Genomic DNA, 27999 nt, shown 5'->3' on the forward strand with positions numbered 1-27999 from the left:
ACCGTCTAATTGCCTCGATGGGCTATAGTTATGCCTCTTAGGGCATTATCATTAACTAAGGTAGCCAACTTACAACACAAAATATTCGTAACTTTCCCTACACAAACAAAACATTCCTGGTCTTTGTGATAGGCATCTATCATTGATTCAAAAGGTGAAACAAAAATAACAATTTATTATAACTAGGGTGCATACGAGCTTCCTTTGCCAAGAGATGTGCCACACTATTTCCTTCACGAAAGTTATGTTTCACCACGATCTCCTCTATTTGCATTGCCTTCTCCATTAAACACCTGCTATCATAGATTAAATCATTGTAAGTTGGATAATCATCATGCAGAAATCTTATAATCTCCATAGCATCTGTTTCCATTTCGACTGTGATTATTTTTTCCCTGACAATGATTTGATGTGCCTGCTTCAGTGCTTGTAATTCTACATGTATGCCATTTCCCACTGGCCCTTGCTGTTTCGGATGGCTCCGCTTATTCCTCCCTGTAGGCTGTCGCTTTTAAAAGCACCATCAATATTGATTTTGTACCAACCCTTTGAAGGAGCTTGCCAGTTGATGCTAATATTTTTCTTTAAGTTATTAGTAGTAGGATTAGAAGTTAAGAGTTTGTATTTTATAGCTTGGTCAATAATCCTTTTTATATGTATAGTTTTGGTTATTATGATTTCTATTGTTCCATATAGTTCACAGGGTGAATGGGAATAGTTCTTCCCATGTTACGTACTTGTTTTTTATGTTGATATTAGCAATTTTGAGCCTATCAACCCAGTGTATTGCAATAGTTTGAGGAGTTATATTCTATTCCATTAATCCCAATACGATTTTGTAATGTTACATTCCCAGAAGATGTGGGCTATTGTCTTATTTGTGTTCTTGCATACTCAGCAGTTAGGATCAATATTAACACCAATTTTACTAAGGTAAGCCCTGCTTGGAAGTCTGTTATGATAGCATTTTCACATAAACTTAATTTTATTAGGACATTTTAAGTCTCATATCCAATTGAAGTTATTATTATGAGATTCTTGATCGTTAATTAACTTATAGCAAGAACTTATAGAAAACACGCCACTAGAATTTATATTCCATGGGAGATTATTGGGAGATCTAACAGGCTTGTTTGGGGTTAGCGCATTAATGTTATTTATAATATTTTCTGGGAGTTTAAAAGAGATTTTTCCCAGATCCCATATTCCTTTATCACATATAACCTTTATTCTCAAATTGCTCTTTTTCATTGTTAATGGGCCAGTAATATTGCTCCTAAGGTTAGTAATGTTTGGAATCCAATTTGTGTCCCAAATGTTTAAATCAAAGTGTTGGTTTATCGTCCACCTAATGCCCTTGTTGCAAAAGGACCATCCTTTTAGGAGACTATTCTGTAATGACCCGGCCGGTCATTTTTAGAATTAACGTCCCGATCCCCTATTAACTACTTTCCCCAAGTTTATTTCTGCCAATTTGATTTGTCGGGACGTTCGGTTTTGAGTTTCGGAGAATTTTGGGACACTTAGTCCCTAAATGAGAGCTTAAGTGTTGGAAAGTTGACCGTAGTCGGAGCAGTGTGAAGATGGGCTCAAAATGGAAATCCGATGGTTCCGTTAGCTCCGTTAGGTGATTTCGGGGTTAAGAGCGTGATCAAAATGTATTTTGGAGGTCCGTAGCTAATTTAGGCTTGAAATGCCGAAGTTTGAATTTTTGAAGTTTCGGGTCCAATAGTGAGATTTTGATTCGAGGGTCAGAATGAAATTTCGGAAGTTCCGTTATGTCATTTGGGATGTGTGTGCAAAATTTCAGGTCATTCAGACGTGGTTTTGTTATGTTTCTGATCGAAAGCGTATTTTGGGAAATTTGGAGTTCTTAGGCTTAAATTCTTAATTAATTCGAGGTTTCGATGTTGTTTTAGGTGTTTTAAGGATTGGAACAAGTTTGAATGAGGTATTAGGTGATGTTGGTGCTTTTGGTTGAGGTCCGGGGGGCCTCAGGATGATTTCGGATGGATGACGGAAGAATTTTTGAAGTTGAGAGATTGCTGATGCAGCTGGTACCTGTCATAACTGCACCTGCGGTTTGGGTTCCGCAGGTGCGGAGCCGCAGAAGCGGATTTTTGGCTTCTTCTTCAGTTTCCACAGATGCGGAATGTATACCGCAGAAGCGGTTGCGTATCTGCGAAAGAGTGATCGCAGATACGGTCTCTGGCCTTTTTAATGATAGCCGCAGATGCGATGTTGTGTCCGCAGAAGCGGGACCGCAGATGCGGTTCCTTTGTCGCAAATGCGGAAATCGCTGGGCAGAACATATAAATAGTTGCCTTTGCAAAAATTGGCTATTCTTCCACCATTTTCATCCGGGTTTGAAGCTTTTGAGAGGTATTGTTGAGGAAAACAAAGGGAAATCACATGGAGGTAACGTCCTTGACTTCATAACTCGTTTTTATGTGATTAAAGACCTAATTAATGGTGAAAATTTTGGGAAAATGGGAAATTATGGCTTGAGTTTATGAGACCTTTAATTGAGGAATTGAAGGGCCATTTGGACTCCGATTTCAGTGTTCTTGTTATGTATAGACTCGTGAGAGTACTAGGCTTCTGAAAATATAAATTTCACCCGATTCCGAGACGTGGGTCTAAGGGGCATTTTGGTCATTTTACATGATTTCGCTTATTAGCTTAGAATTTAATTGTAGAATCAGTTACTTGAAGTATTATTTACATTATGAAATTGAATTGAATAGATTTGGGCCATTTGGAGTCGAGTACTCGTAGCAAGAGTGTGGTATCCGGTTGAGTATTGAGCCGGTTCGAGGTAAGTGGCTTGTCTAATCTTGTGTGGGGGACCTTCTCCTTAGGATATGATATTTGATACTTGAAATGCCTTGCACGTGAAGTGACGAGTGCGTACTTGAGCTAATTGTTGAAAATACAATTTTATTTTAAGTATGTAAACTGAGTTCCTTTCTTTCCTGTATTATTCTACTTGTAAACTTAGCATGTGTTAGTTTAGAGAAACATGCTTAGATGACTTAATTGCTTATTTGCTTAAACTGCCTTAATTGCATTTCGTGGAGCATGTTAGACTAGAATTAATTGTTTATTTAGTACGAAATTAGCATGTTATTGAATATTCTTGTGTTGCTACTGTGTGTTTAAATTTGGGACTACAGGACGATATCCCGGGAGATCCCCTTCACGTATTTATGATCTGGACTGAGGTGTGGGATACCAAGAGATACCTGGCACGTATATTGAGGATACTGAGATATCCTCGGGATACTAAGAGATCCCTGTCACATATTGAGGATACCGAGAGATCCTATATTGAGGATACCAAGAGATCCTCGGGATATTAAGAGATCCCAGATTATTATCCTTGTTGTGAGTGGTATTTTCTTGTAGTTTTCCTTTATCTCTGTTTCCGTTATTGCACTCTTATTATATTGTGTAGATCCTTAATATAGATTCTCAGTTTTACTGCTTATTTATCCTGTCATTTTATTATTTATTAACCTCAGTAGGGCCCTGACCTTCCTCGTCACTACCCGACCGAGGTTAGGCTTGACACTTATTGAGTACCGCTGTGGTGTACTCACGCCTTTTCTACGCATGTTTTTCAAGTGCAGATCTAGGTACTTCTACCCATGCCTACCATCATTGAGGGAGACATCTGCTACGGAGACTTCGAGGTACATCTGCCGCATCCGCAGATCGAGGAGTCTCTTTCCTTTCTAGCTGTTGAACATTTTACCCCTTTTGTATTTTTCCTTCTTGTTAGATATTCTGGAGTTAGACTGTTAGATATTCCAAAGGCTTATGTTCCCGTGAGTTTTCGGGTTTTGGGATAGTGTTTTAGAAATTATGAGATGTTGAGCTGTATATGCCGAGTGACATTCTATTTACTGTTTCTCGTTGGTTATTCTTGGCTTTTAATTTATATTTTTGCAAGTTTCTAACTATTTTCGCGTTTGTTAGGCTTACCTAGTCGTAGAGACTAGGTGCCGTTGACAGTTCACAGAGGGCGAACTGGGGTCGTGACAAGTTGGTATCAGAGCTCTAGGTTCATAGGAGTCACGGATCACAAGCCGGTTTATTAGAGTCTCGCTGATCGGTATGGAGACGTCTGTACTTATCTACAAGAGGCTATGTAGTTGTTAGGAAAATTCCACTTCATTTGATTTCCTTGTCGTGCGATATTTTGACATCATAATTCTAAACTTTTGTCTTCTATTCTCTCACAGATAGTGAGGACACGTGCCACTCGAGATGATGAGGCACCCGCGCCCCCTATTGTAGCCGCCAGATGCCGGGGCCGGGGTAGAGGCCGAGGGCGCGCACATGGTGCAGCCAGAGCACCTGCGCGAGCTGCCGCCGAGGTACCACCAGTAGATCCAGCCGGAGTCCAGGCACCTGACACGCCTACTGATACTACTACTCCAGCCCTTCAGGAGACTGGCACAATTCATGAGCATGTACACCACTTTGGCTCAGGCAGGGTTGCTTCCCCTTGCTGCAGCCACATCCCAGGCCGGGGGAGGAGCACAGACTTCCGCCGCCCGCACTCCTGAGCAGCGAGTGCATGTTGAGCAGGTCCTTGAGATTATTCCTGCACCGCATGCAGTGCCAGTTCAGCCCGAGGGCATGGCAGCGGCTTCCGAGCAGGAGCAGCTGAGACTTGAGAGGTTCAAGAGGTATAAGCCTCCTGAGTTCAGTGGTCTAGCATCGGAGGATGCTTTGGGATTTCTTGATGAGTGTTACCGCATTCTCCATACTATGGGTATCTCAGATCGAGCGGGGTTTCTTTCACTACTTTCCAGCTTCGAGGAGCTACCTATGATGGGTGGCGCACCTATGAGTTAGACAGTCCAGATGAGGCTGCTTCACTGACTTGGGCTCAGTTTTCGGATTTGTTCTTGAGAGAGTATGTTCCTCAAAGCCTCATGGACGCATGGCACGCAGAGTTTGAACATTTACACCAGGGCGCTATGACCGTTTCAGAGTATGCTGTCCGTTACACCAGTTTGGCTAGGCATGCACCAGCCTTGGTTGCTACTGTTCGTGAGAGGCTTCGTCGGTTTATCGGGAGGCTTATTCCCAGCATCAGGTCTAGCATGGCTCATGAGTTGGGGATGGATATTTCTTATCAGTAGGTGGTGAGCATTGCTAGGAGGATTGGGGTATGCATACTAGAGAGAAGGAGGAGAGGGAGGCCAAGAGGTTTCGAGAGTCGAGCCATTTCTCTGGTGCCCGTGCCCCAGCTTTAGGTCGTCATGGTAGGGTTATATGAGTCGCCCCGTTCATTCAGCTCTTCCAGCAGCCAGCAGTGCTCCAGCACTTCCTAGGCCTCACGAGCCTTATTATGCACCTCCGGTTTCTAGCGCGCCTCCTGCGCGGGGTGCTTTCAGAGGTTAGTACAGCAGACCTGGCCCGAGCCAGTCATAGCCACCACGTCCTCCCATAGCTTGTTTTGAGTGTGGTGACACCCTCCATGTGGTGCGGTATTTCCCTAGACTTGGGAGGAGTGCACCTTCATAGACTTCTCAGCCACAGCGTGCCCCACAGAGTTCTCAGGCTATGATTACAGCTCCAGTTGCTACCCCACCTGCTCAGCTAGCTAGAGGTGGAGGTCGAGGAGGTAGAGGTCGCCCTAGAGGGGAAGGCCATGCCAGATATTATGCTCTTCCTACCCGTACCGAGGCTGTTGCCTCCGATTCTGTCATCACAGGTATTGTCATGGTTTGTCATAGAGATGCATTGGTTGTATTCGATCCAGGATCCACTTATTCTTATGTGTCTTCTTATTTTGATCCGCATTTGGGAGTACCTCGGGATTCTTTGAGTTCCCCTGTTTATGTTTCTACTTCTGTGAGAGATTCTCTTATTATGGACCGCGTTTATCGGTCGTGTTTGGTTGCTCTTAGTGGTTTTGAGACCAGAGATGATTTATTGTTACTCATAATGGTTTATTTTGATATTATCTTGGGCATGGACTAGTTGTTGCCCCATTATGCTATTCTTGATTGTCACGCCAAGACCGTGATGCTGGCTATGCCAGGTGTACCACGTGTTGAGTGGAGGGGTGCTTTAGATCATACTCCCAGTAGAGTTATTTCCTTCCTTAAGGCTCAGCGTATGGTTGAGAATGGGTGTGACGCGTATCTAGCTTATGTGAGAGATGTCAGTATTGATACCCCTTCTATTGATTCAGTCCCTATAGTACGGGACTTTCCCGATGTGTTTCCAGCTGATCTTCCGGGTATGCTGTCTGATAGAGATATTGATTTTGGCATTGATCTGTTGTCGGGCATGCATCCCATTTTCATTCCTCCTAAGTTGAAGGATCAGTTATAGGAATTGCTTGATAAGGGTTTTATTCAGCCCAGTGTTTCACCTTGGGGGTGCTCCGGTCTTGTTTGTGAAGAAAAAGGATAGTTCTATGCATATGCGTATTGATTATTGCCAGTTGAACAAGGTTACAGTGAAGAACCGTTATCCTTTACCTCATATTGATGATCTTTTTGACCAGCTTCAGGGCGCACATGTGTTTTCTAAGATTGACTTGCGCTTAGGTTACCATCAGTTGAAGATTCGGGAGCCAAATATCGCGAAGACTGCCTTCCGGACTCGGTATGGTCATTACGAGTTCCTTGTCATGTCATTTGGGCTGACCAATGCCCCAACAGCTTTCATGCATTTGATACACAGTGTGTTCAGGCCATATCTCGACTCATTCGTCATTGTCTTTATTGATGATATTTTTGTGTACTCTCGAAGTCAAGAAGATCATAAGCAACACCTGAGGACAGTGCTTCAGACTCTGAGAGAAAAGAAATTATATGCAAAGTTCTCGAAATGTGAGTTTTGGTTGGATTCCGTGGCTTTCTTGGGTCACGTGGTGTCGAGTGAGGGTATACAGGTGGATCCGAAGAAAGTAGAGACAGTACAAAGTTGGCCCAGACCATCCACAGCTATAGAGATTTGCAGTTTCCTTGGCTTGGAGGGTTATTATCGTCGATTTGTTGAGGGGTTTTCATCCATTGCAACACCTAGGACTAGACTGACCCAGAAGGGTGATCCGTTTCAGTGGACGGAAGAGTGTGAGGCAAGCTGAAGACAGCTTTGACTACAGTCCCAGTTTTGATATTGCCTACAGGTTCGGGTTCTTATACTGTCTATTGTGATGCCTCAAGGATTGTCCTTGGAGCGATTTTGATGCAGAAAGGTAGGGTGATTGCCTACGTGTCTAGACAGTTGAAGGTACATGAGAAGAATTATCCTGTCCATGATCTTGAGTTAGCTGCTATTGTTCACGCCCTGAAGATCTAGCGCCATTATTTTATACGGGGTTCCCTATGAGATTTATACTGATCATCGGAGCTTGCAGCACTTGTTCAAGCAAAAGGATCTAAATTTGCGCCAGAGGAGGTGGTTAGAGTTGCTGAAGGACTATGATATCACTATTTTGTATCACTCGGGCAAGGCCAATGTGGTGGCCGATGCCTTGAGTCGCCGGGCGGAGAGTTTGGCATATCTACCAACATCAGAGAGGCCTATGGCGAGGGATGTTCAGGCCTTAGCCATCCAGTTTGTGATATTGGATCTTTCGGAGCCCAGTCGGGTTCTAGCTTGCGTGGTTTCTCGGTCTTCCTTAATTGATCGTATCAGGGAGCGGCAGTATGATGACTCTCATTTGTTTGTCCTCAAGGACAGGGTTCAGCATGGCGATGCCAGGATGTGACTATTGGTGATGATGTGGTATTGAGGATGCAGAGTCGGGTTTGTGTACCCAATGTTGATGGTATTCGGGAGTTGATATTAGAGGAGGCTCATAGTTTGCGGTATTTTATTCATCCGGGTCCTGCGAAGATGCATCAGGATTTGAGGAAGCACTATTGGTGGAGGTGGATGAAGAAAGACATAGTGGGATTTGTAGCTCGGTGCCTCAACTGTGAGCAGGTGAAGTATGAGCACTAGAGGCTGGGTGGATTGCTCCAGCAGATAGAGATTCCGGAGTGGAAATGGAAGAGGATCACCATGGACTTTGTAGTTAGACTCCATCGGACTGCGAAGAAGTTCGATGCCATTTGGGTGATTGTGGATCGGCTGACCAAGTTCGCGCACTTCATTCCTATGTGTACTATTTATTCCTCGGAGCGGTTAGCAGAGATTTATATTCGGGAGATTGTTCGTCTATATGGTATTCCAGTTTCCATCATTTCAGACAGAGGTACACAGTTCACATCATGGTTCTGGAGGGCCATTCAGCAGGAGTTGGGTACTCGGGTGGAGTTGAGCACATCATTTCACCCTCAGACGGACGGACAATCCGAGCGCACTATTCAGATTCTTGAGGATATGCTCCGTGCGTGCGTGATTGAGTTTGGAGGGTCTTGGGATTAGTTCTTGCCATTGACAGAGTTTGCTTACAACAACAGTTATCAGTCCAGCATTCAGATGGCACCGTATGGGGCTTTATATGGTAGGAGGTGCAGGTCTCCGGTGGGTTGGTTTGAGTCGGGTGAGGCTAGACTATTGGGCACAGACTTGGTTCAGGATGCTTTGGAGAAGGTTAAGGTGATTCAGGATAGACTCCGTACAGCCCAGTCCAGACAGAAGAGTTACGCGGATCGGAAGGTTCGTGATGTTTCCTATATGGTTGGTGAGCGGGTTCTGCTTCGGGTCTCGCCTATGAAGGGCGTCATGAGATTTGGGAAGAAAGGGAAGTTAAGTTAGATATTTATTGGCCCTTTTGAGATATTAAGGCGTGTTGGGGAGGTCACTTATGAGCTTGCCTTACCTCCCAGCTTGGCAGGAGTTCATCTGGTATTTCATGTTTCAATGCTCCGAAGGTATCACGGTGATTCGTCGCACGTGTGGGATTTCAGTTCAGTCCAGTTGGACAAGGATCTATCCTATATTGAGGAGCCAGTGGCAATATTGGACATGCAGGTCAGAAAGCTGAGGTCAAAGAACATTGCATCGGTGAAGGTTCAGTGGCGGGGTCAGCCGGTCGAGGAGGCGACCTGGGAGACCGAGCAGGATATGCGCAACCGATACCCTTATCTTTTCACTACTTCAGGTATGTCTCTATGCTCGTTCGAGGATGAACGAATATTTAAGTGTGGGAGGATGTAACGACCCGACCGATCATTTATAGAATTAACGCCCCAATCCCCGATTAACTGCTTTCCCCAAATTTATTTCTACTAATTTGATTTGCCGGGACGTTCGGTTTTGAGTTTTGAAGAGTTTTGGGACACTTAGTCCCTAAATGAGAGCTTAAGTGTTGGAAAGTTGACCATAGTCGGAGCAGTGTGAAGACGGCCTCAGTGGAAATCCGATGGTTCTGTTAGCTCCGTTAGGTGATTTCATTGTTAGGAGCGTGATCAGAATGTGTTTTGGAGGTCCGTAGCTAATTTAGGCTTGAAATGCCGAAGTTTGAATTTTTCAAGTTTCTGGTCCGATAGTGAAATTTTAATCCGAGGGTTAGAATGGAATTCTGGAAGTTGCAGTAGTTCTGTTATGTCATTTGGGATGTGTGTGCAAAATTTTAGTTCATTCGGACGTGGTTTGGTTAGGTTTCTGATCGAAAGCGTATTTTTGGGAAATTTAGAGTTCTTAGGCTTAAATCCTTGATTAATTCTAGGTTTCGATGTTGTTTTAGGTGTTTTAAGGATTGGAACAAGTTTGAATGAGGTATTAGGTGATGTTGGTGCTTTTGGTTGATGTCCGGGGGGCCTCGGGATGATTTCGGATGGTTGACGAAGGATTTTTGAAGTTGAAAGATTGCTGATGTAGCTGGGTTCCGCAGGTGCGGAGCCGCAGAAGCGAGGTTGGAGCAGCAGAAGCGGATTTTTGGCTTCTCCTTCAGTTTCCGCAGATGCGGAATGTATACCGCAGAAGCGATTGCGTATCTGCGAAAGAGTGATCGCAGATGCGGTCTCTGGCCTTTTTAATGATAGTCGCAGATGCGACGTCGTGTCCGCAGAAGCGGGACCACATATGCGGTTCCTTTGTCGCAAATGCGAAACTCGCTGGGCAGAACATATAAATAGTTGCCTTTGCGAAAATTGGCTATTCTTTCACCATTTTCATCCGGGTTTGAAGCTTTTAAGAGGGATTGTTGAGGAAAACAAAGGGAAGTCACTTGGAGGTAACGTCCTTGACTTCATAACCCGTTTTTATGTGATTAAAGACCTAATTAATGGTGAGAAATTTAGGGAAAATGGGAAATTAGGGCTTGAGTTTAGAAGACCTTTAATTGAGGAATTGAAGGGTCATTTGGACTCTGATTTTAGAGTTCTTGTTATGTATAGACTCGTGAGAGTACGAGGTTTCTAAAAATATAAATTTCACCCGATTCTGAGACATGGGCTTGAGGGGCATTTTGGTCATTTTACATAATTTCGCGTATTTGCTTAGAATTTAATTGTAGAATTAGTTACTTGAAGTATTATTTACATTATGAAATTGAATTGAATAGATTTGGGCCATTTAGAGTCGAGTACTCGTGGCAAGAGCGTGGTATCGGGTTGAGTATTGAGCCGGTTCGAGGTAAGTAGCTTGTCTAACCTTGTGTGGGGGACCTTCCCCTTAGGATATGATATTTGATACTTGAAATGCCTTGTACATGAGGTGACGAGTGCGTACTTGAGCTAATTTTTGAAAATACGATTTTACTTTAAGTATGTAAACTTAGTTCATTTCTTTCCTGTTTTATTCTACTTGTGTTAGCCTGTGTTAGTTTAGAGAAGCATGATTAGATGACTTAATTGCTTATTTGCTTAAACTGCCTTAATTGCATTTCGTGAAGCATGTTAGACTAGAATTAACTGTTTACTTAGTACGAAATTAGCATGTTATTGAATATTCTTGTGTTGCTACTGTCACACCTCCTTTTTCCGCCCCCGCGGCGGTGAAGGAGTTTTCTCCAATTGAAGGACAGTCGAAACGGGATTTATTTAATTATTTCAGAGTCACCACCTGGGAATTTTAAGGCGTCCCAAGTCACCGGTTTTAATCCCTGAATCGAGGAGAATATGACTCTGTTTATTATTCTGCGAACCAGAAATCCCGAGTAAGGAATTCTGTTAATCCGGAAGAAGGTGTTAGGCATTTCCGAATTCCGTGGTTCTAGCACGGTCGCTTAACTGTTTTTATTCTTGGCTTAATTATCTCGATTTTACGTTTTTTATTGCATGATTTTGTTATCGCTTCTGTTTAGATTGTTTATAATTAAAGACCTTTCTTCGAATCGAATCACGCATACGTGTATCCGTTTTATATATTATATATTTTTTAACGTGAAAAATCGTGTTACGCGTACGTATACACAATGATATTGATAATATAATATGATAATTATTTTTTTTTTCGAAATTTTTTTTTATTATAAAAATAGACTTAAGTTCGAAATTGTGCTTAAAATAAAATTAAGAACGTCTGTCGCTCTTGTATGATTAAATAGTGAACTGCACATCTCGGGTTATATGAAATTAATTTGATATTCTCCGAAGAACCCCTTTTTAATAAAAATTTGCTCGAAGTTGCGCGAACGCATAATCCGAATTGCCTTTAGAAGTATAATCAAGTCACGCGAACGCATCCTTAATTATGCAAATATTCTTTTCAGTAATATAAATTCTCTACAAAAGTTTATTGCATCCATCTATTTTTAAATGTAAGAGCCATGGAGAATCACCGATTGGGATGCCACCAAATTTCTTGACAAAGAATTCAAAATTTATTAGGCGTTGACTGCGAGTTATATTTTACGCGTATGAATTATATTCCTCCAAGTCATTCGAATTTAAGGAGTAAAAATGAACAACGTGTGATTACTACCATTTGTAGTGAATACATTATTTGCCTACCCAAATAAACAACGTGCGAATTACGTATAAACATTGGGAAAGAATTGATGTAAGAAAGGAAATGATATTTTCCAAGAATTTTCATCATTCTATTTGAGGCGAATACTATATTTTTTTTTATATTTTTTTAAAATGTTATAATCTATAGACCTAATCACCTTCTACGTTACTTGTTTTTAATCCAAAGTTATAATCGTTTAGTTAATTTGTTTTCAATGGTAGATAAGAATCAAGTTGATAAGAAAGAGAACTATTATACAAATTGATTCAATAAAATTGCATCACATGCAGTATAGTTGTACGTTTGGACCATTCCTAATATTCTAAACTCGTAACAAGCTATATATGAACATATAACTTATATCAATCTAAACCAAAATCAGATTTTTTGCAAGATATACTAATAATGTAATTTCTTGATACTTCCATTCTATTTTACATTTAGCTAACAATATTACGGGATGTAATTAATGGCCCATTTTATACCATGTTCCCTACCTTGATATTTCAATCATGACTTCGCTTAATGAAAATTCCGAAATAGGTGATATTATTACAACACTTAAACGAACTTTATGAGGTAACAATTATCTTATATTCATTACGTCAAACGTACTACTATATTAATCAACTGAAACAAAAAACCAAATTTTAAACTAATGAATCTTGAACGAATGGAAAACAGAATTATAATTCCCGAACTTCATTAATTTGTCATGTTGAAGCTTTTCATGACATGAATTTACAGATATGTACCTGATATTGGAAGCAAAAGAAAATGATGATGAGAATCAGCAGCAGTAATAACAGTACAATAGCAACAACTGCCCAGCAACAGTAACAACCCAGTAACAGACCGGTGGAGTAGTAATCCCAAAAATAAAAGCTTTAAGCTTTGAATGAAACAACAACCATTAATACTAATTTCAAACAAAGAAAGAAAGCAGAAGAATTTTTAGTTTTTATTTTTTATTTTGAAAGCTTAAATATTTTTCGGAATTTTTCTTTCTCTTAAATGTTCAGCCCTTTTTTCTCTCTTCTATTCTCTGTCGGTTTTTTTTCTCTCTATCTGTATGTCTATTTTTTCTTATCTCGTATCTCTCTTTGTATTTTTCTTGTCTTGTGTTCAAGACCTCCTATATATAATCCCAACCCTTTAATCAATTAAAATCAATCCATCTTCTCTACCAAACTCATTATCTTCCCACTCATCCCCATTACATTAAATAAACATATCACACCACCCCATTATATTTTGTCCCCCATGCCTATATTAAACAAGTACAAGATTCCTCCCACTAAATTTTGTCTTGTCCCCCCTTTATATTAAACAACTATATCACAACCCACCCCATTTCATTTTGTCCCCCATGCTTCATATAAATAATTAAAAAATGTACAATTCCTAAACTACCCCTCCGACCCTATTACAAATTACTATTTTACCCCCCGAAAGTACTATAAATTACCAAACTACCCATCAGCTATAACACATCAATTAATCAAACTTAACCAAAATATAGACAATATGATTAATTTCTAATAATGTTCAAACAACAAATTTCATGAACATGATTTCTTCAACATTTCAACAACAAATCACATGAATATGATTTCTTCAACATTTCAACAACAAATCATATGAACACAAATTGAACAACAAAGAACAACTAAAATTTGATTGAACAATATTTTAGCAACAAACAATCCTATTTTCGGATTCAACAACAACAACAAACAAGTATATTTAGATTTCTAAATTCAATAATATTGAACTTAAAATCCACTCTAACAACATTACAACAAACAATTCTTATATTAAACTTTAAACAAGATTATGAGACCAATTCAAGAAATAATCATAAATGGTAAACAAGAAATCAAACTATACACATTTCGGATTCAAAATCAAACAAACATAATATGAACATGAATTAAATCTAAAAATAAAAACGACGGATTCAAATGATTAAAACCAACATACTTCCCTTATTACAACTAAATTCTTTTAGGCAAATGACAAAACAAAAACTAAGAAGAAACAATTATGAATTTAAACTTGAACTTAACAATATTAACAATTTCCGGAAAATACATAAAATACATGAAACAAATTGAAGAAACAATTAATTAAACTTCAATTTGTATCTAACTAATATTAAACTAACAAATATTCACTTAAACAATAATACAAACATGAAATAAACATGAAAACAACTAATTAAACTTCCATTTTGAAATCTGAAAATTAATTTAACAAACAACACATGAACATGAACTAAAAATTAATTCAAACGATAAACAAAACAAACATTTGTTGATTTTAGATTCGAAAATATCAAAACAAAATACGGACAAAATAAAACTCAAAAACTACTAACCGGATCGAAAGACGAACAACGACCAAACAAACAACGAACTTGACGATGAACTCACGACGTACAGGATCTTCACTTGACGAAAAACCCTCGACCTTTGCCGGACTTTAACCGGACTGCCTTGCGTCGTCAACAACAGTACAATGGTGAGCAACCAAACGGCAGACTCATGGGGTCGTCGACGGCAGTACGCAGCAGCGAAGGAGACGACGTGAAACAGCAACAGTCCGAAGCAGCGAGCAGCAGCACGGCGCGGACAGCCATGGACGACGACATGGTCGACGTCGAAGCTCGTCCATGGCTGGACGTAGTAGAAGGCAGAAGAAGATGGGGACGACGGGGAGAAGAAGAAACATCGGCAGAAGCAGCGATGGGGAGGTTGACGATGAAGCAGCTGCGACACGAGTGTTTGGACGTAAGGTTTGAGCTGGTCGACGAGCAAAACGCAGCAACAACGTTGCTCGTCAATGGCGGACGGTGGAGGGGTCTGGTTTTGGTGGAGATGGTGAAGTAGCCATTGATGGAGCTTGTCTTTCTTGAGGAAGAAGAAGAAAAAAAAAGATAGAAAAGGGGGGGGGGGTAGTTTAGTGTTTAGGGTTTTTGTCTTCTTTTTGTTTTGTTTTGTTTTGTAAAATGTAAGACAAAGGGGTTTGGGTCTTTTGGGTTATGGACTGGGTCGACCCAGTTCGAAATGGACTGGGTCGTAGGAAAGATTGGGCCATTTCTTGGGCTTGTGGCTTGAAATCGAAGAAGAGGCCCAATTCCGACTTTCTTTATATTTTTGCTCTCTTTTCTTCTTTTATTTTTTTAAAACTAAATTATAAAAATACTTAAACTATTATTAAGAATTAAATTAAGTTATAAAAGCGCAAATTAACTCCCAATATCAATTAACGCCCAATTAAGTAGTAATTAAGCATAAAATTGTATATTTGGACATTAAATGCTAAAAATGCAAACGATGCCTATTTTTGTAATTTTTAATTTTTGTAAAACAAATTTAATTACTAACAATTGTAGAATTAAATCCTACATGCAAAATACGACATATTTTTGTATTTTTTATTAATTTAGCAAATAAACATGCACAGACAAATGCAAATAATTATTCAAAATATCACAAAATTGCACACCAAAGAAAAATCATTTTATTTTTGAATTTTTTGGGAGTAATTCTCATATTGGGCAAAAATCACGTGCTTACAGCTACTGTGTGTTTAAATTTGGGACTATGGGACGACATTCCGGGAGATCCCCTGCACCTATTTATGATCTGGACTAAGATGCGGAATACCAAGAGATCTCTGGCACATATATTGAGGATACTGAGAGATCCTCGGGATACTAAGAGATCCCTGACACATATTGAGGATACCAAGAGATTCCTAGCACATATTAAGGATACCGAGAGATCCTATATTGAGGATACCAAGAGATCCTCGGGATACTAAGAGATCCCCGATTATTATCCTTGTTGTGAGTGGTATTTCCTTGTAGTTTGCCTTTTTCTCTGTTTCCGTTATTGTACTCTTATTATACTGTATAGATTCTTAATATAGATTCTCGGTTTTACTGCTTATTTTATCCTTTCATTTTATTATTTATTAACCCCAGTAGGGCCTTGACCTTACTCATCACTACCCGACCGAGGTTATGCTTGGCACTTACTGAGTACCGCTGTGGTGTACTCATGCCCTTTCTGCGCATGTTTTTCATATGCAGATCCAAGTACTTATACCTAGGCCTACCATCCTTGAGGGAGGCATCTGCTACGGAGACTTCGAGGTACATCTACCGCGTCCGTATACCGAGGAGTCTCTTTCCTTTCTAGCTATTGAACATTTTACCCCTTCTGTATTTTTCCTTCTTGTTAGATATTCTGGAGTTAGACTGTTAGATATTCCAAAGGCTTGTGTTCCCGTGAGTTTCCGGGTTTGGGATAGTGTTTTAGAAATTCTGAGATGTTGAGCTGTATATGCCGAGCGACATTCTATTTACTGTTTCTCGTTGGTTATTCCTGGCTTTTTATTTATATTTTTGCAAGTTTGTAATTATTTCCGCGTTTGTTAGGCTTACCTAGTCGTAGAGACTAGGTGCCGTCACAACAGTTCACGGAGGGCGAACTAGGGTCGTGACATATTCCAAGTACGTGAACCACTCTTAGTATTTTTAGTCTTCCTATATTTACCAATTAGAACTTTTGCCCAAAGAGATGACGGGTTGTTAAGGATTCTCCATGCCACGCTGGTTGATAGATCTAAGTTTTTTGACTTAGCTTTTCTAATACCTAAGCCACCATGAGTTTTTGTTCTGGTAATAGTGTCCCACTTAATTAAGTGAAGTTTTTTCTTCTCTGCAGTAGTACCCCATAAGAAGTCTCTTTGTATTTTGTCGATTTCTTTCAGTCTTTTTTTAGGTAGAAGGGATATTTGCTGAGGTGATTTAGAATGGTGTTGAGGGTAGATGAAACTAAGGTACTTCTACCAGTCATGCTTAACCACCTAGCATAACAATTGTTTAGCCTTGCTCACATTTTATCAATCAAGAATTGACAATCCTTGTGCTTTGGATTATTATTGAGTATTGGGAATTCTAGGTATATCCCAAAATTATTACTAATTTTTATGTCAAAGAAACTGGTCAAAAGGTTTTTGGTTGAAGCTTTACAAATTTTGGAGACAATTAGATTCGATTTTTCTCTATCGATATTCAGTCCACAATAGTTACAAAAACTATCCATGCTCCACCAAATTGTATGAATTGTTTTGTCATTGCCTTCCCCATCAGGGTTACAAAAAATAGATGAGATAGGGGAGGGCTTCTATGGTTTAATTTAATAGGATCTCAATTCCTGATGTCTACTTGATTTTTAATATTTTTGGAGAGCATATCCATGCATAAGATAAATAGATATGGGGACATGAAGTCTCTTTGTCTTACGCCCCTTGTAGGAATGAATTCTTTTGTTTTGTTTCCGTTCACTCGAATGAATATAGTACTAGTTGAGTTGCAGCTAGCCACTTGAGTGGAAATTAAGGGAGTTAATAGGTTATTATCATCTAGTGGATTAATTTGATTAGACTTATCCAAATCATTTGGTATTAGTATAGCAAATTGATTAGTGGTTAGTATAGGGGTTATAGGTTTTTCAGAAATATTATGAGTATTAAGTATATGAGTAGTACTATTAATGGTTAATTTTGTAAAAGGAAGATTATTAGGGGTTGTAGATACATACTTACCTGAAGCCTTTGTAAGAGTAGCACCCAAAGGTGGCACTGATTGTAGTTGATTTGCTTTGTAAGGATTGATTGACATGGAATTTTTTCGTTTGGGGAATTACACCGTCTTCTATTCCTCAGTAGATGTAACATAATTATTTGTTAAGTTAGGGGTGGGAATGGTTGAAGGTGTAGTGGTAGACATATCAGTAGTAATTTGATCTTGTAATTGATAGGTACAACCTCCACTTCCAACCGAGAGGTTGTGAGTTCGAGTCTCCCCAAGAGCAAGGTGGGAAGTTCTTGGAGGGAAGGATGCCGGGGGTCTATTTGGAAACAGTCTCTCTACCCTAGGGTAGGGGTAAGGTCTGCGTACACACTACCCTCCCCAGACCCCACTAAGTGGGATTATACTGGGTTGTTGTTGTTGTTGTTGTTGTTGGTATATGTATTGGGAAAAAACTGAGTTTATATTAAATCCGACCACACTTAGTACATAGCAAATTTAATCCTTCATAAAGGATATTTTGCTTATGAGTTCCAAGGTAAATATGTGTATGTAAAGGTTGATCCACTGGTATTTCAACACATAACCTGGCATATCTTCCTCTAGTTGTGGAAGAGGTGCAAGTATCAACAGTTAATAATTTCCCATTTTGTTACCTACTTTCTGAAGAATCTGAAAATCATAAAATTCCGTAGGTAATTCAGATAATCGCAACCATATAGCAGAGTAATTATTTTTGTTTCAGAAGCCATAAATTTAGGTTCCCATTGACGAACAGATAGAAAGTGACTTAAGATGAACCAATTTCCATCATGTAGTGCACGATTCTTATTTTCTTCTTTTTGGAATTTAAGAAGAAAAAATCCGATCCTAAATCAATGAGAGGTAGATTTTACTGATAGCATCCTAGGAAGATCAAATCTATTCAAGGACAAGGATGAAGCTTTGGAATCTCAAAGAGGGCATTTAACAAGATCTCAAGCTAAAAAGCTATAAAACAAGGTCATTGGACTTCACGAGCGATCAAAGAAGTTGTTAGTTGAGAGGAAGAGCTTAAGGATAAACTATATGAGTTATCTAGGTGTTATAATTATTTTATGGCCCAAGTTCATGTCCAAGAAGAGGTGGATTAGATCCCAAGAAACATCATCTGAAGAAAGTCCAAATCAGGCCATTGTTGGACAATTTTGGTAAACTTTTATCAAAGTCTGTTCGTTTTTTCTATTCGTTTTTTCTACACTTAAACCACACTCCCAATCCATCAATCAAGAAGATGTTTTCACCCAATCTAAATTACCTACGCAGACTACAAACTACACCCAGGAAACCCACTCATCGTCTCCAACACAACAACACTCCATTCACTCCATTCTCCCACCCTCCTCCACATCTGATAATGGAGCCCAATACCATTATCTATACAGCTCAAACCCCTCATGCACCAACACATCTCACTTTCTGGCTCGATACAGGCTTACAGAATCATGCCTTAACTTTCACGATGGAGGTCAATCATCAAGAGGTGACAATTCTAATCAACCATCCCAGGGACCTAGCACAAATAGTAGCGGAGGGCATGCAGTTAAGGACGAAGATTTATGGGAGATACCATTGGTCCATGATGCAAGTACCCTACCTTGCGCCTTATCACCTAATTCCTCTCCCAACACCATATTGAGATCCCCTTCATCTTCACCCACATCTTCTCCAAATGCCATTTTACCCACCACCTACTCCTACCATACCATGGATCCAACCTTACATGGATCCACCGATAAATATACTACCACTGGAACCAATAACACCTCCAACACCAACTTCATCACCAATTCACTCACCACCCCACATTCCCAATCCAGTAGAACAAGACATCAACTTTCAAGCAGAACTAGAAGCAATAGTCCTTTACAACAGAGAAACACGACCAATTCATTTATGACTCGACGGAATCAAGGTCTTTGTCCAGAAGGAGGAGTACAAAAGAAAGATATACATAAGGTGTCCTCTGAATCTACTAAAAACATCATTCAGACTAAGGTCAACTACAAATCCATACGTGGGGAAGTATGCCATGCTTTTATTTCCTACGTTTCTACTTCGACCAGGGCAGTCAAGCAATCAGAGGAACCACAGGAGCAGTCCGCAGCTTGAACCAATCCTTAGCTATATGAATTTTATTATTTGGAATTGTATGGGTGCTCAGTCAAATGATTTTAGAAGAAATTTTCGTTCACTACTTGACTACAATAGACCATCATTGGTTGTATTGTTGGAAACTCACTGCCAAAGTCATCAAACAGTTAAGGAGGATTTTAATTTTATTGGATTAATTGAAGTTGCTGCAACTGGCCAGTCGAGAGGAATTGCTATTTCATGGCTTTCAGATGTACTTTATGTGAAACCAGTGGCCACTACCTCTCAGGAAATCCATTGCCATATTCAGGTGCTCCCTTTTCCATTTAAAGTTTTATTTACTGCCATCTATGCTAGTACTGACTTAGCAACTAGACAATCTTTATGGCATAATATAATGTGTGTATATGATCATTATACGGGTCCATGGTTATTAGGTGGTGATTTTAATGAGATACTGCATGCAAATGATAAATTTGGTGGTTTATCTATTAATAATTCAAGATCTAATAAATTATTAGGCTGTTTAAATTATTCACGTTTAACGGATTTGGGATACAAAGGCAGTCGTTATACATGTATAAATGGTAGACATAATAGTTTTAATATACTTGAATGCATTGATCATCTTACGGCTAATTATGATTGGCTCAAACAATACCCTGATGCACTGGTTACACATCTTCCCCGTACACATTCAGACTATTGTCCTATAAAATTAGAACTTTAACACTGTCCTTTACCTCGTAATTTTTTTTTAGTTTTGAAACTATTTGGACTACACACCCTACTTTTCCATCTATAGTTCAACAAGCATGGCTTGATAATTTATATTTACTACCTGCTATTAATCAATTCGCTAGTACAATACAAGAGTGGAACAAATCAATTTTTGATAATTTATTTAATCATAAAAAGAAAATAATGGCTCGTTTGAATGGTATTCAATCCTCTATCAATTACCCAACTAGTACTTTTCTACACAACCTGGAATATACATTAACTGGAATTTAATAAAATCCTTAGACTTGAGGAGGAGTTTTGAAAATTAAAGTCACGTATTGACTGGTTAAATGATGGAGATGCAAATACTAAATTTTTTCATCTTACCACTCTAAATCGTAGAAGACATAATCATATCACTGCTCTTCAAGACCAAGGAAAAAATTGGATAACTGATCATTATCATATTCGGGATCATATTACACAATACTATCCACATCTATTTACTACTCAACAAATAATTTCTACTACAAACAATAATTTACATCCTTTCAATATTTTAACAATATATGAACAAGCTGCTTTAACTAATCGGTTGCAAGACTGTGAAATTATTAATGCTATTAATTCTTTTAAATCACTAAAAGCACCAGGACAAGATGGATTTCATCCCTTATTTTACCAAAAATATTGGCACATAATTGGTAATTCTGTTAAAAACTATTGTCATAAAGTTTTTTACGAACATCAGATTGATCCTTCTATTAATACAACTTTCATTTGCTTAATTCCTAAAAATAATACTGCATCCACAATATCACAATTCCGACCTATTAGTCTTTGTAATACGAGCTATAAAATTATTACAAAAATAATTGTAAACAGACTAAAACCTATTCTGGACAATATTATTCATCCAACTCAATCCAGTTTCCAGAAAAATAAAAGGGCAGCTGATAATGCTATCATTGTACAAGAAATTCTTACCAAATTCCAAAAAATGAAGGGTAATAACTTAAACATGCTCTTGAAGCTGGATTTGGAAAAAGCTTTTGATAAATTAGAGTGGTCGTTTATATATAATTCACTAATCACTCTTAATTTCCCATCTTCTTTTATTTAACTCATTATATCATGTATAACAACTAATACTACTTCTATTTTGATTAATGGTAACCCTAAAGAATACTTCACACCCTCAAGAGGTATTAGACAGGGAGATCTTTTATCACCATACTTATTTATTCTATGCTTGGAAATGCTTTCGCGAAAAATAAATACATCAGTGCATTATCATAATTGGATGCCAATATCAATGGAGAATAATGGGCCTCAGTTATCCCACTTATTTTTTGCTGATGATATTATTCTCACATCTAAAATAACTGATAAATCTTGTCAATCCATTGTTAATACTATCGCTCATTTTACATATCACTCGGGACAAACTATAAATTTTGATAAATCTAAAATCTTCTTCTCTAATAATTGCTCACCTAATATAAGATCTACTGTACTACAAATTTTCAAAATGAATGAAGGAAAAAGTTTTGAAAAAATACTTAGGTTTTTCCATATTTACTAAGAAGCCTACTAAAAGTGATTATCAATTCCTAACTGACAATTTCAAGAACTAATTAGTAGGGTGGAAAACCAGCTTTTTATCAAAAGCATGCAGGACTACTCTAATTCCTTCCACTTTAAACCATCTTCCCAATCACATTATGCAATACATTAAAATCCCTTCTTATATACTTTCCTATCTAAATCGTTATCAATGTAACTTTCTCTGGGGAACAACTCAACAAAAGAAAAAAATTACATTTAATAAAGTGGGCTACCAATACACAACCTCTGGATCAAGGAGGATTAGGCATACAAAACCTCTCTACAAAAAATCAAGCATTACATGCAAGTCTTGCTTGGAGGTTGTTTCAGAACCCTCATCAGCTATAGGAACAAGTGTTATTACACTATTACGTACGACCACCACATTTGATCAAAAAACAAAATTCAATAACTTGGCGTAATATTATGAAAGGATGGTCCTACTGTTGTCTAGGGTATAAATGGAATCTAACCACGGAAAATCATGTAAAATTCTGGAATGATCCTTGGATTAGTCAGAATTATTTAATTCGTAATTGTATATATGAACCCCTTCAACAATATGAGGACAAAAAAATTATTTCACACTACTATTACAATCACAAATGACACTTTAACATGTTACCTTTTTGTTTACCTCCTAACTTACAAACTGCAATCACTGATATTTATATGCCATTTGCATCCTCAACATATGATAAAATATTTTGGGCTCTCACACATAATGGCATTTTTCAGTCAAATCAATGTACACTGCTATCATAAATAACACATCTCCTACAACAACTGCTCCACTCTATGCTTTTAAATGGATTTGGCAATTGCATATTCCTCCAAAAATTTCTTTCTTCTTATGGTTAATTTGTCATGATCGACTTCCAACAACTGCACTCACAAGAATAGGTATTCTTAATTCCTCTATATGTCCACAGTGCCATATGGCCCCTGAAACATTACAGCATCTCTTCTTAGAATGTCCGACTACCATACAATTATGGACTATGCTTAAGATGTCAACTATCAATGAAAATTTCCCTCTATCCCACAATGCTACTATAAATTGGTTATACCAATTTATACATCAACAGTCAATATTCAAACATCATACAATTCCAAATACCACCCTCATACCCTTTGCATTATGGGAGCTTTGGATTATACGTAATAAAAATACACTAGATCATAAGAAAACCTTTTTGAATATATCTTTCATATTAAAAAAGGCTGCAGAATTTTATTACCTCACAAATCCAATATCAAAAAATTATACTCTCATACCTTTATATATAAAATGGCACCCCCCCAAACAATCCCTTTTACAAGCTTAACATTGAGGGTTCTTGCTCAATCCAACAGAATAACTATGGTATTGGTGGTATTTTTCGTAATCATCTAGGCAATTGGATCATAGGATTTGCAGAAACAACACTACATGGGGCACCTCTCTAGACAAAACTTCTAGCTTTGCTCATGGGATTGAAACTTGCTGTCCAAAAGAACCTCAAATCACTCATCATTGAGACAGATGCACAAGCCCTACTCGGTATGTTTAATAGCACTACAATGCAATACACTAATATAATTAATGATTGTAGGTTATTACTACTACAGCTGGATAGTCCCCCTCTCCAAACCATCTATAAGGAGTAAATTTGTGTGGCAGATTGTCAGGCCAACTATGGAGCTTTGCATGCAAAGGAAACCTGTATCATTTTTGAAAGTCCACCACTTTTTGCTTCCACTTTACATCAACAAGATCAAGGAGGGATGCTTAGAAAAAGGTTGATTAAAAAACAGTCTGTTTTGTGTAATAATAGGTCTTCCACTAGTACTGTACTAAGTAACTATAGTAATGTTTTAGCTAGTTCAAGTTTAGTTCGTAGTAATGGTTCCTATACGGGGGCCTTAAAAACAATCACTACTAATGTAAATCTGATGCCACTAATGCATCTTCTAAACGGTTCTTTTGTACGAGCTTAGCTATATATATATATATATATATATATATATATATATATATATATATATATATATATATATAACTATCTTTTTGACCAAAAAAATAATAATTAGAGAAGAAATATTTGGAGGGAATTTAAATTTTTTTAAAGTTTTGTAAATGTAAGACCATTCTAATTTATCAAAAGCCTTCTCCAAATCAATCTTAAGGATTAAGCTAGGCCTGCCCATTGATGAATTGATCTTCTTCATGACTTCTTGGATAACGATAGCATTATCACTAGCCCAACTATATTTTAAAAAGCTAGATTGTTGTTGGTTGATAAGTTGGTGTAGGAAGGGCTTGATTCGATTGGCAATGATTTTTGTTATAACTTTATAGATGGTGTTACATAGGCTTATAGGCCAAAAGTTCTTAGAAATTGTTTGTATTATTGAATTTGGGGATGAGGCATAGGTAAGTGTTATTAATGTCCGGTGGCATTGTTTTTGTTTGAAATTTTTTTGGCACAAATTTATGACCTTGCATATAATGTGCCAATATTTTTGGAAGAAAAAGGAGTGCAACCCGTCCGGGCCTGGAGCTTTGTATGGTTTAAATGAGAAGACTTTCCTTATTTCATGATTTCTTAAGGGATCATCAAGGCTTGAGAGGTCAATATTACGAAAGCTTTTCTTGTCACTTTTGATAATCGACCAATCAGTTTTTACATGGGAGGTTGTGAAAATGTTTAAGAAATAATTCCTTGTATGGTTCATTAGAGAAATTTAGTCATCTATCCAATTCCCATTATTATCTTTGAAGAAAACAATGTTGCTTTTCCTCCTTTGTTGGTTGCCTTAATATGAAAAAAATTTATATTTGTATCGCCATTATTTAGCCAAGTTAAATACAATTACATAGACTATAAATCAAGATGAGTAATAAAAATATAAAATAAAGACCGTACACTAATAAAATTGCACAAGTATCAAATATAAAATCATTTTGGTTCTTACTCTACATATTGGCAAGACGAATTATAAGAAGCAACGCCAACTATTATTAATACAAAATCATTTTGGAATCCTCTATAACAGTCTATGAAAATACTTTTCTTATTTTTCCTCAAAAAAAAACAAAAATTGTAAACTAGCACCATAATGATCATATATGAAGTATTCCAAAATTATAAACACGTCAAACTGTCATTCAAGATAGATAAATCTATTCAGAAATAATAATTAGAACTTACAAAAGAGGAACCTAAATGCAAGTGAACCGATGTTTCTTTCTTTTGTTATTACAATATAATAAGAGCTAAAGAGATGGAGGAAGGAAGCGAAAAGGAATGATACTTATAAAATCTAGTTGAACAAAACTGTAAAACTTTTCTACCAAAAATATTTTATTGGATTTCTTTCTTAAGTAATCAATTCCATTTTTCTTCAAGTTTTGATTTCCTATTACAATAACAACCACCACCCAATATAATCCCAGAAGTGGGGTCTGGGGATGATAGGATATACGCAGCCTTACCCCTACCTTGGATGGGCAGAGAGACTATTTATGATAGACCCCCGGCTAAAGAAGGTGAAAGAAGCCCTGATATCAAGTAATAGCAAGGCAAATAATTAAAAAACTAAATCAAAAGTAGCAACAGAGAATATGAAAGGGGTATCGATAGCAAGTAATAGCAAGTTAATATGTTTAGAAAACTAAATCCAAGGCAACAAACGAGAATATGAACGAAGTACTGCTAGCAAACTACGGAATTACCGATGGCAAGTAATAACGAAACAAAACATGCGAATATAGCAAACTAAGAAAAAAAGGGATACCGTACTAGTACTAATACTATCGAACTGAGAAGACAAAGGGAAACACATGACTACCTACTAACCTTTTATCCTAATCTTCAACCTCCACACTTTTCTATCTAGGGTCATGTCCTCGGTTAGCTCAAGCTGCGCCATCTCCCGCCTGATCACCTCTCCCCAAGACTTCTTTGTCCTACCTCTATCCCTCCTCCCACCTCCCAAGGCCAACCTCTCACATCTCCTGATTGGGGCATCTGTGCTTCTCCTCTTAACATGCCCGAACCATCTCAACCTTGCTTTACGCATCTTTGCCTCCATAAGAGCTACTCCCACCTTGTCCCGAATAATTTCATTCCTAATTCTATCCAACCTAGTATGCCCACACATCCATCTCAATATCCTCGTTTCCGCTACTTTCATCTGCTGGATATGAGAGTTTTTGACTGGCCAATACTCTGCCCCATACAACATAGTCAATCTAACCACTACCTTGTAGAACTTACCCTTAGGTCTCAACAACATATTCTTATCACACAAGACATCGGAAGCGAGCCTCCACTTCATCCACTCTGCTCTGATACGGTGTGTGAAATCCTCATCTATCTCCCAATCCTTCTGAATTATAGATCTCAGATACTTGAAACTCTCTCTCCTGGGAATGACTTGCGTATCGAGTCTCACATTCCCGTCTGCCTCCTGGGTAACACTGCTGAACTTGCACTCCAAGTATTCTGTCTTGGTCCTACTCAACTTGAAACCCTTAGACTCCAGAGTATGTCTCCAGACCTCCAACCTCTCGTTAACGCCACATCGCGTCTCATCAATCAGGACTATGTCATATGCAAATAACAAGTACCAAGGCACCTCCCCTTGAATGTGACGCGTCAAAGAATCCATCGCCAAGAAAAACAAAAACGGGATAAGTGCTGATCCCTGATGCAACCCCATCTCAACCGGAAAGTAGTCAGAGTCTCCTTCTGTTGTCCTAACCCGTGTCTTAGCTCTATCATACAAGTCCTGAATCACTCTAATATACGCTACATGCACTCCTCTAGCTTCCAAATATCTCCATAGAACCTCTCTTGGGACTTTGTCATAGGCTTTCTCCAGGCCAATGCACACCATATGCAAATCCTTATTCACCACCCTATACTGCTCCACCAACCTTTTCACAATGTGAATGGCCTCAGTAGTCGACCGTTCCGGCATGAAACCAAATTGGTTCTCGGAAATAGACACACACCTCCTCAACCTTCCTTCAATCATCATCTCCCACACTTTCATCGTATGGCTTAACAACTTGATACCCTTATAGTTAGTGTAGTTTTGGACATCCCCCTTGTTCCTGTACATCGGGATTATCGTACTCCTCCTCCAGTCTTCGGGAATCTTCTTTGTCCTAAAAATGACGTTAAACAACCTAGCAATCCATTCCAATCCCTCCTTACTCACGCTCTTCCATAATTCCACCGGAATCTCGTTCGGTCCAATCGCTCTACCTCTGCTCATCCTGCGCATTGCCCTTATAACCTCCCCCACTCGTATGTGTCTACAGTATCCAAAATCTCGTTGCCGCTCCGAGTACTCTAACTCCTCCAGCATAATGCCCCTATATCCCTTTTCATTCAAGAGTTTTTGGAAGTAAGATTGTCATCTCTGCCTAATCTGTGCCCACTCCAATAAAACTTTTCCCTCCTCATCTTTTATGCATCTCACTTGGTCCAGATCCCGGGCCTTCCGCTCCCTCACCTTCGCTAGCCTGTACAACTTCTTATCCCCGCCTTTATCCCCAATTTCTTTGTATAAACGACTAAACACTGCGGTCTTAACCGTAATAACCGCCAACTTCGCCTCCTTCCTAGCCTTCTCATACCCCTCCCTGTTGGTACTCTTCTGCCTCTCGTCTATACTTTCTACTAGCTTCAAATTTGCTGCTTTCTTGGCTTCCACTTTCCTCTGAACCTCTTCGTTCCACCACCAACCCCCTTTATGGCCACCAGAAAAACCCTTTGAGACCGCTAACACCTCTCTCGCCGCCTCTCTAATACAATTTGCTGTCATTGACCATATACAACTCGCGTCCCCGCTACTCCTCTAGGTTCCCATAGCCAACAACTTCTCCCCCAACTCCTGGACCTTGTCCTTAGTCAATGCACCACACCTAACCCTAGGTATAGCCCTCTTCTTCCTCGTCCACTTGATCTCTAAGTCCATAATCAAAAGCATATGCTGGGTCGTAAGATTCTCACTCGGGATGACCTTGCAATCCGTGCATAAACCTCTATCACATT

At 38.7% G+C, this 27999-nt stretch overlaps 1 protein-coding gene across 1 annotated transcript; it reads right to left on the minus strand.

Moving 5' to 3' along the window:
• Positions 1-139: 139 nt before the first annotated feature.
• Positions 140-27769, minus strand: LOC142172459 (uncharacterized). Its single transcript, XM_075236081.1, has 3 exons — positions 27425-27769; positions 26495-27325; positions 140-502 (listed from the first exon to the last, which is right to left on the minus strand). The coding sequence occupies exons 1-3, from the start codon at positions 27767-27769 to the stop codon at positions 140-142; spliced, it is 1539 nt and encodes a 512-aa protein (XP_075092182.1).
• Between the last annotated feature and the right edge of the window lie 230 nt (positions 27770-27999).

Source organism: Nicotiana tabacum, chromosome 18 (assembly GCF_000715075.1).
Source record: "Nicotiana tabacum cultivar K326 chromosome 18, ASM71507v2, whole genome shotgun sequence".
NCBI lineage: Eukaryota > Viridiplantae > Streptophyta > Magnoliopsida > Solanales > Solanaceae > Nicotiana > Nicotiana tabacum.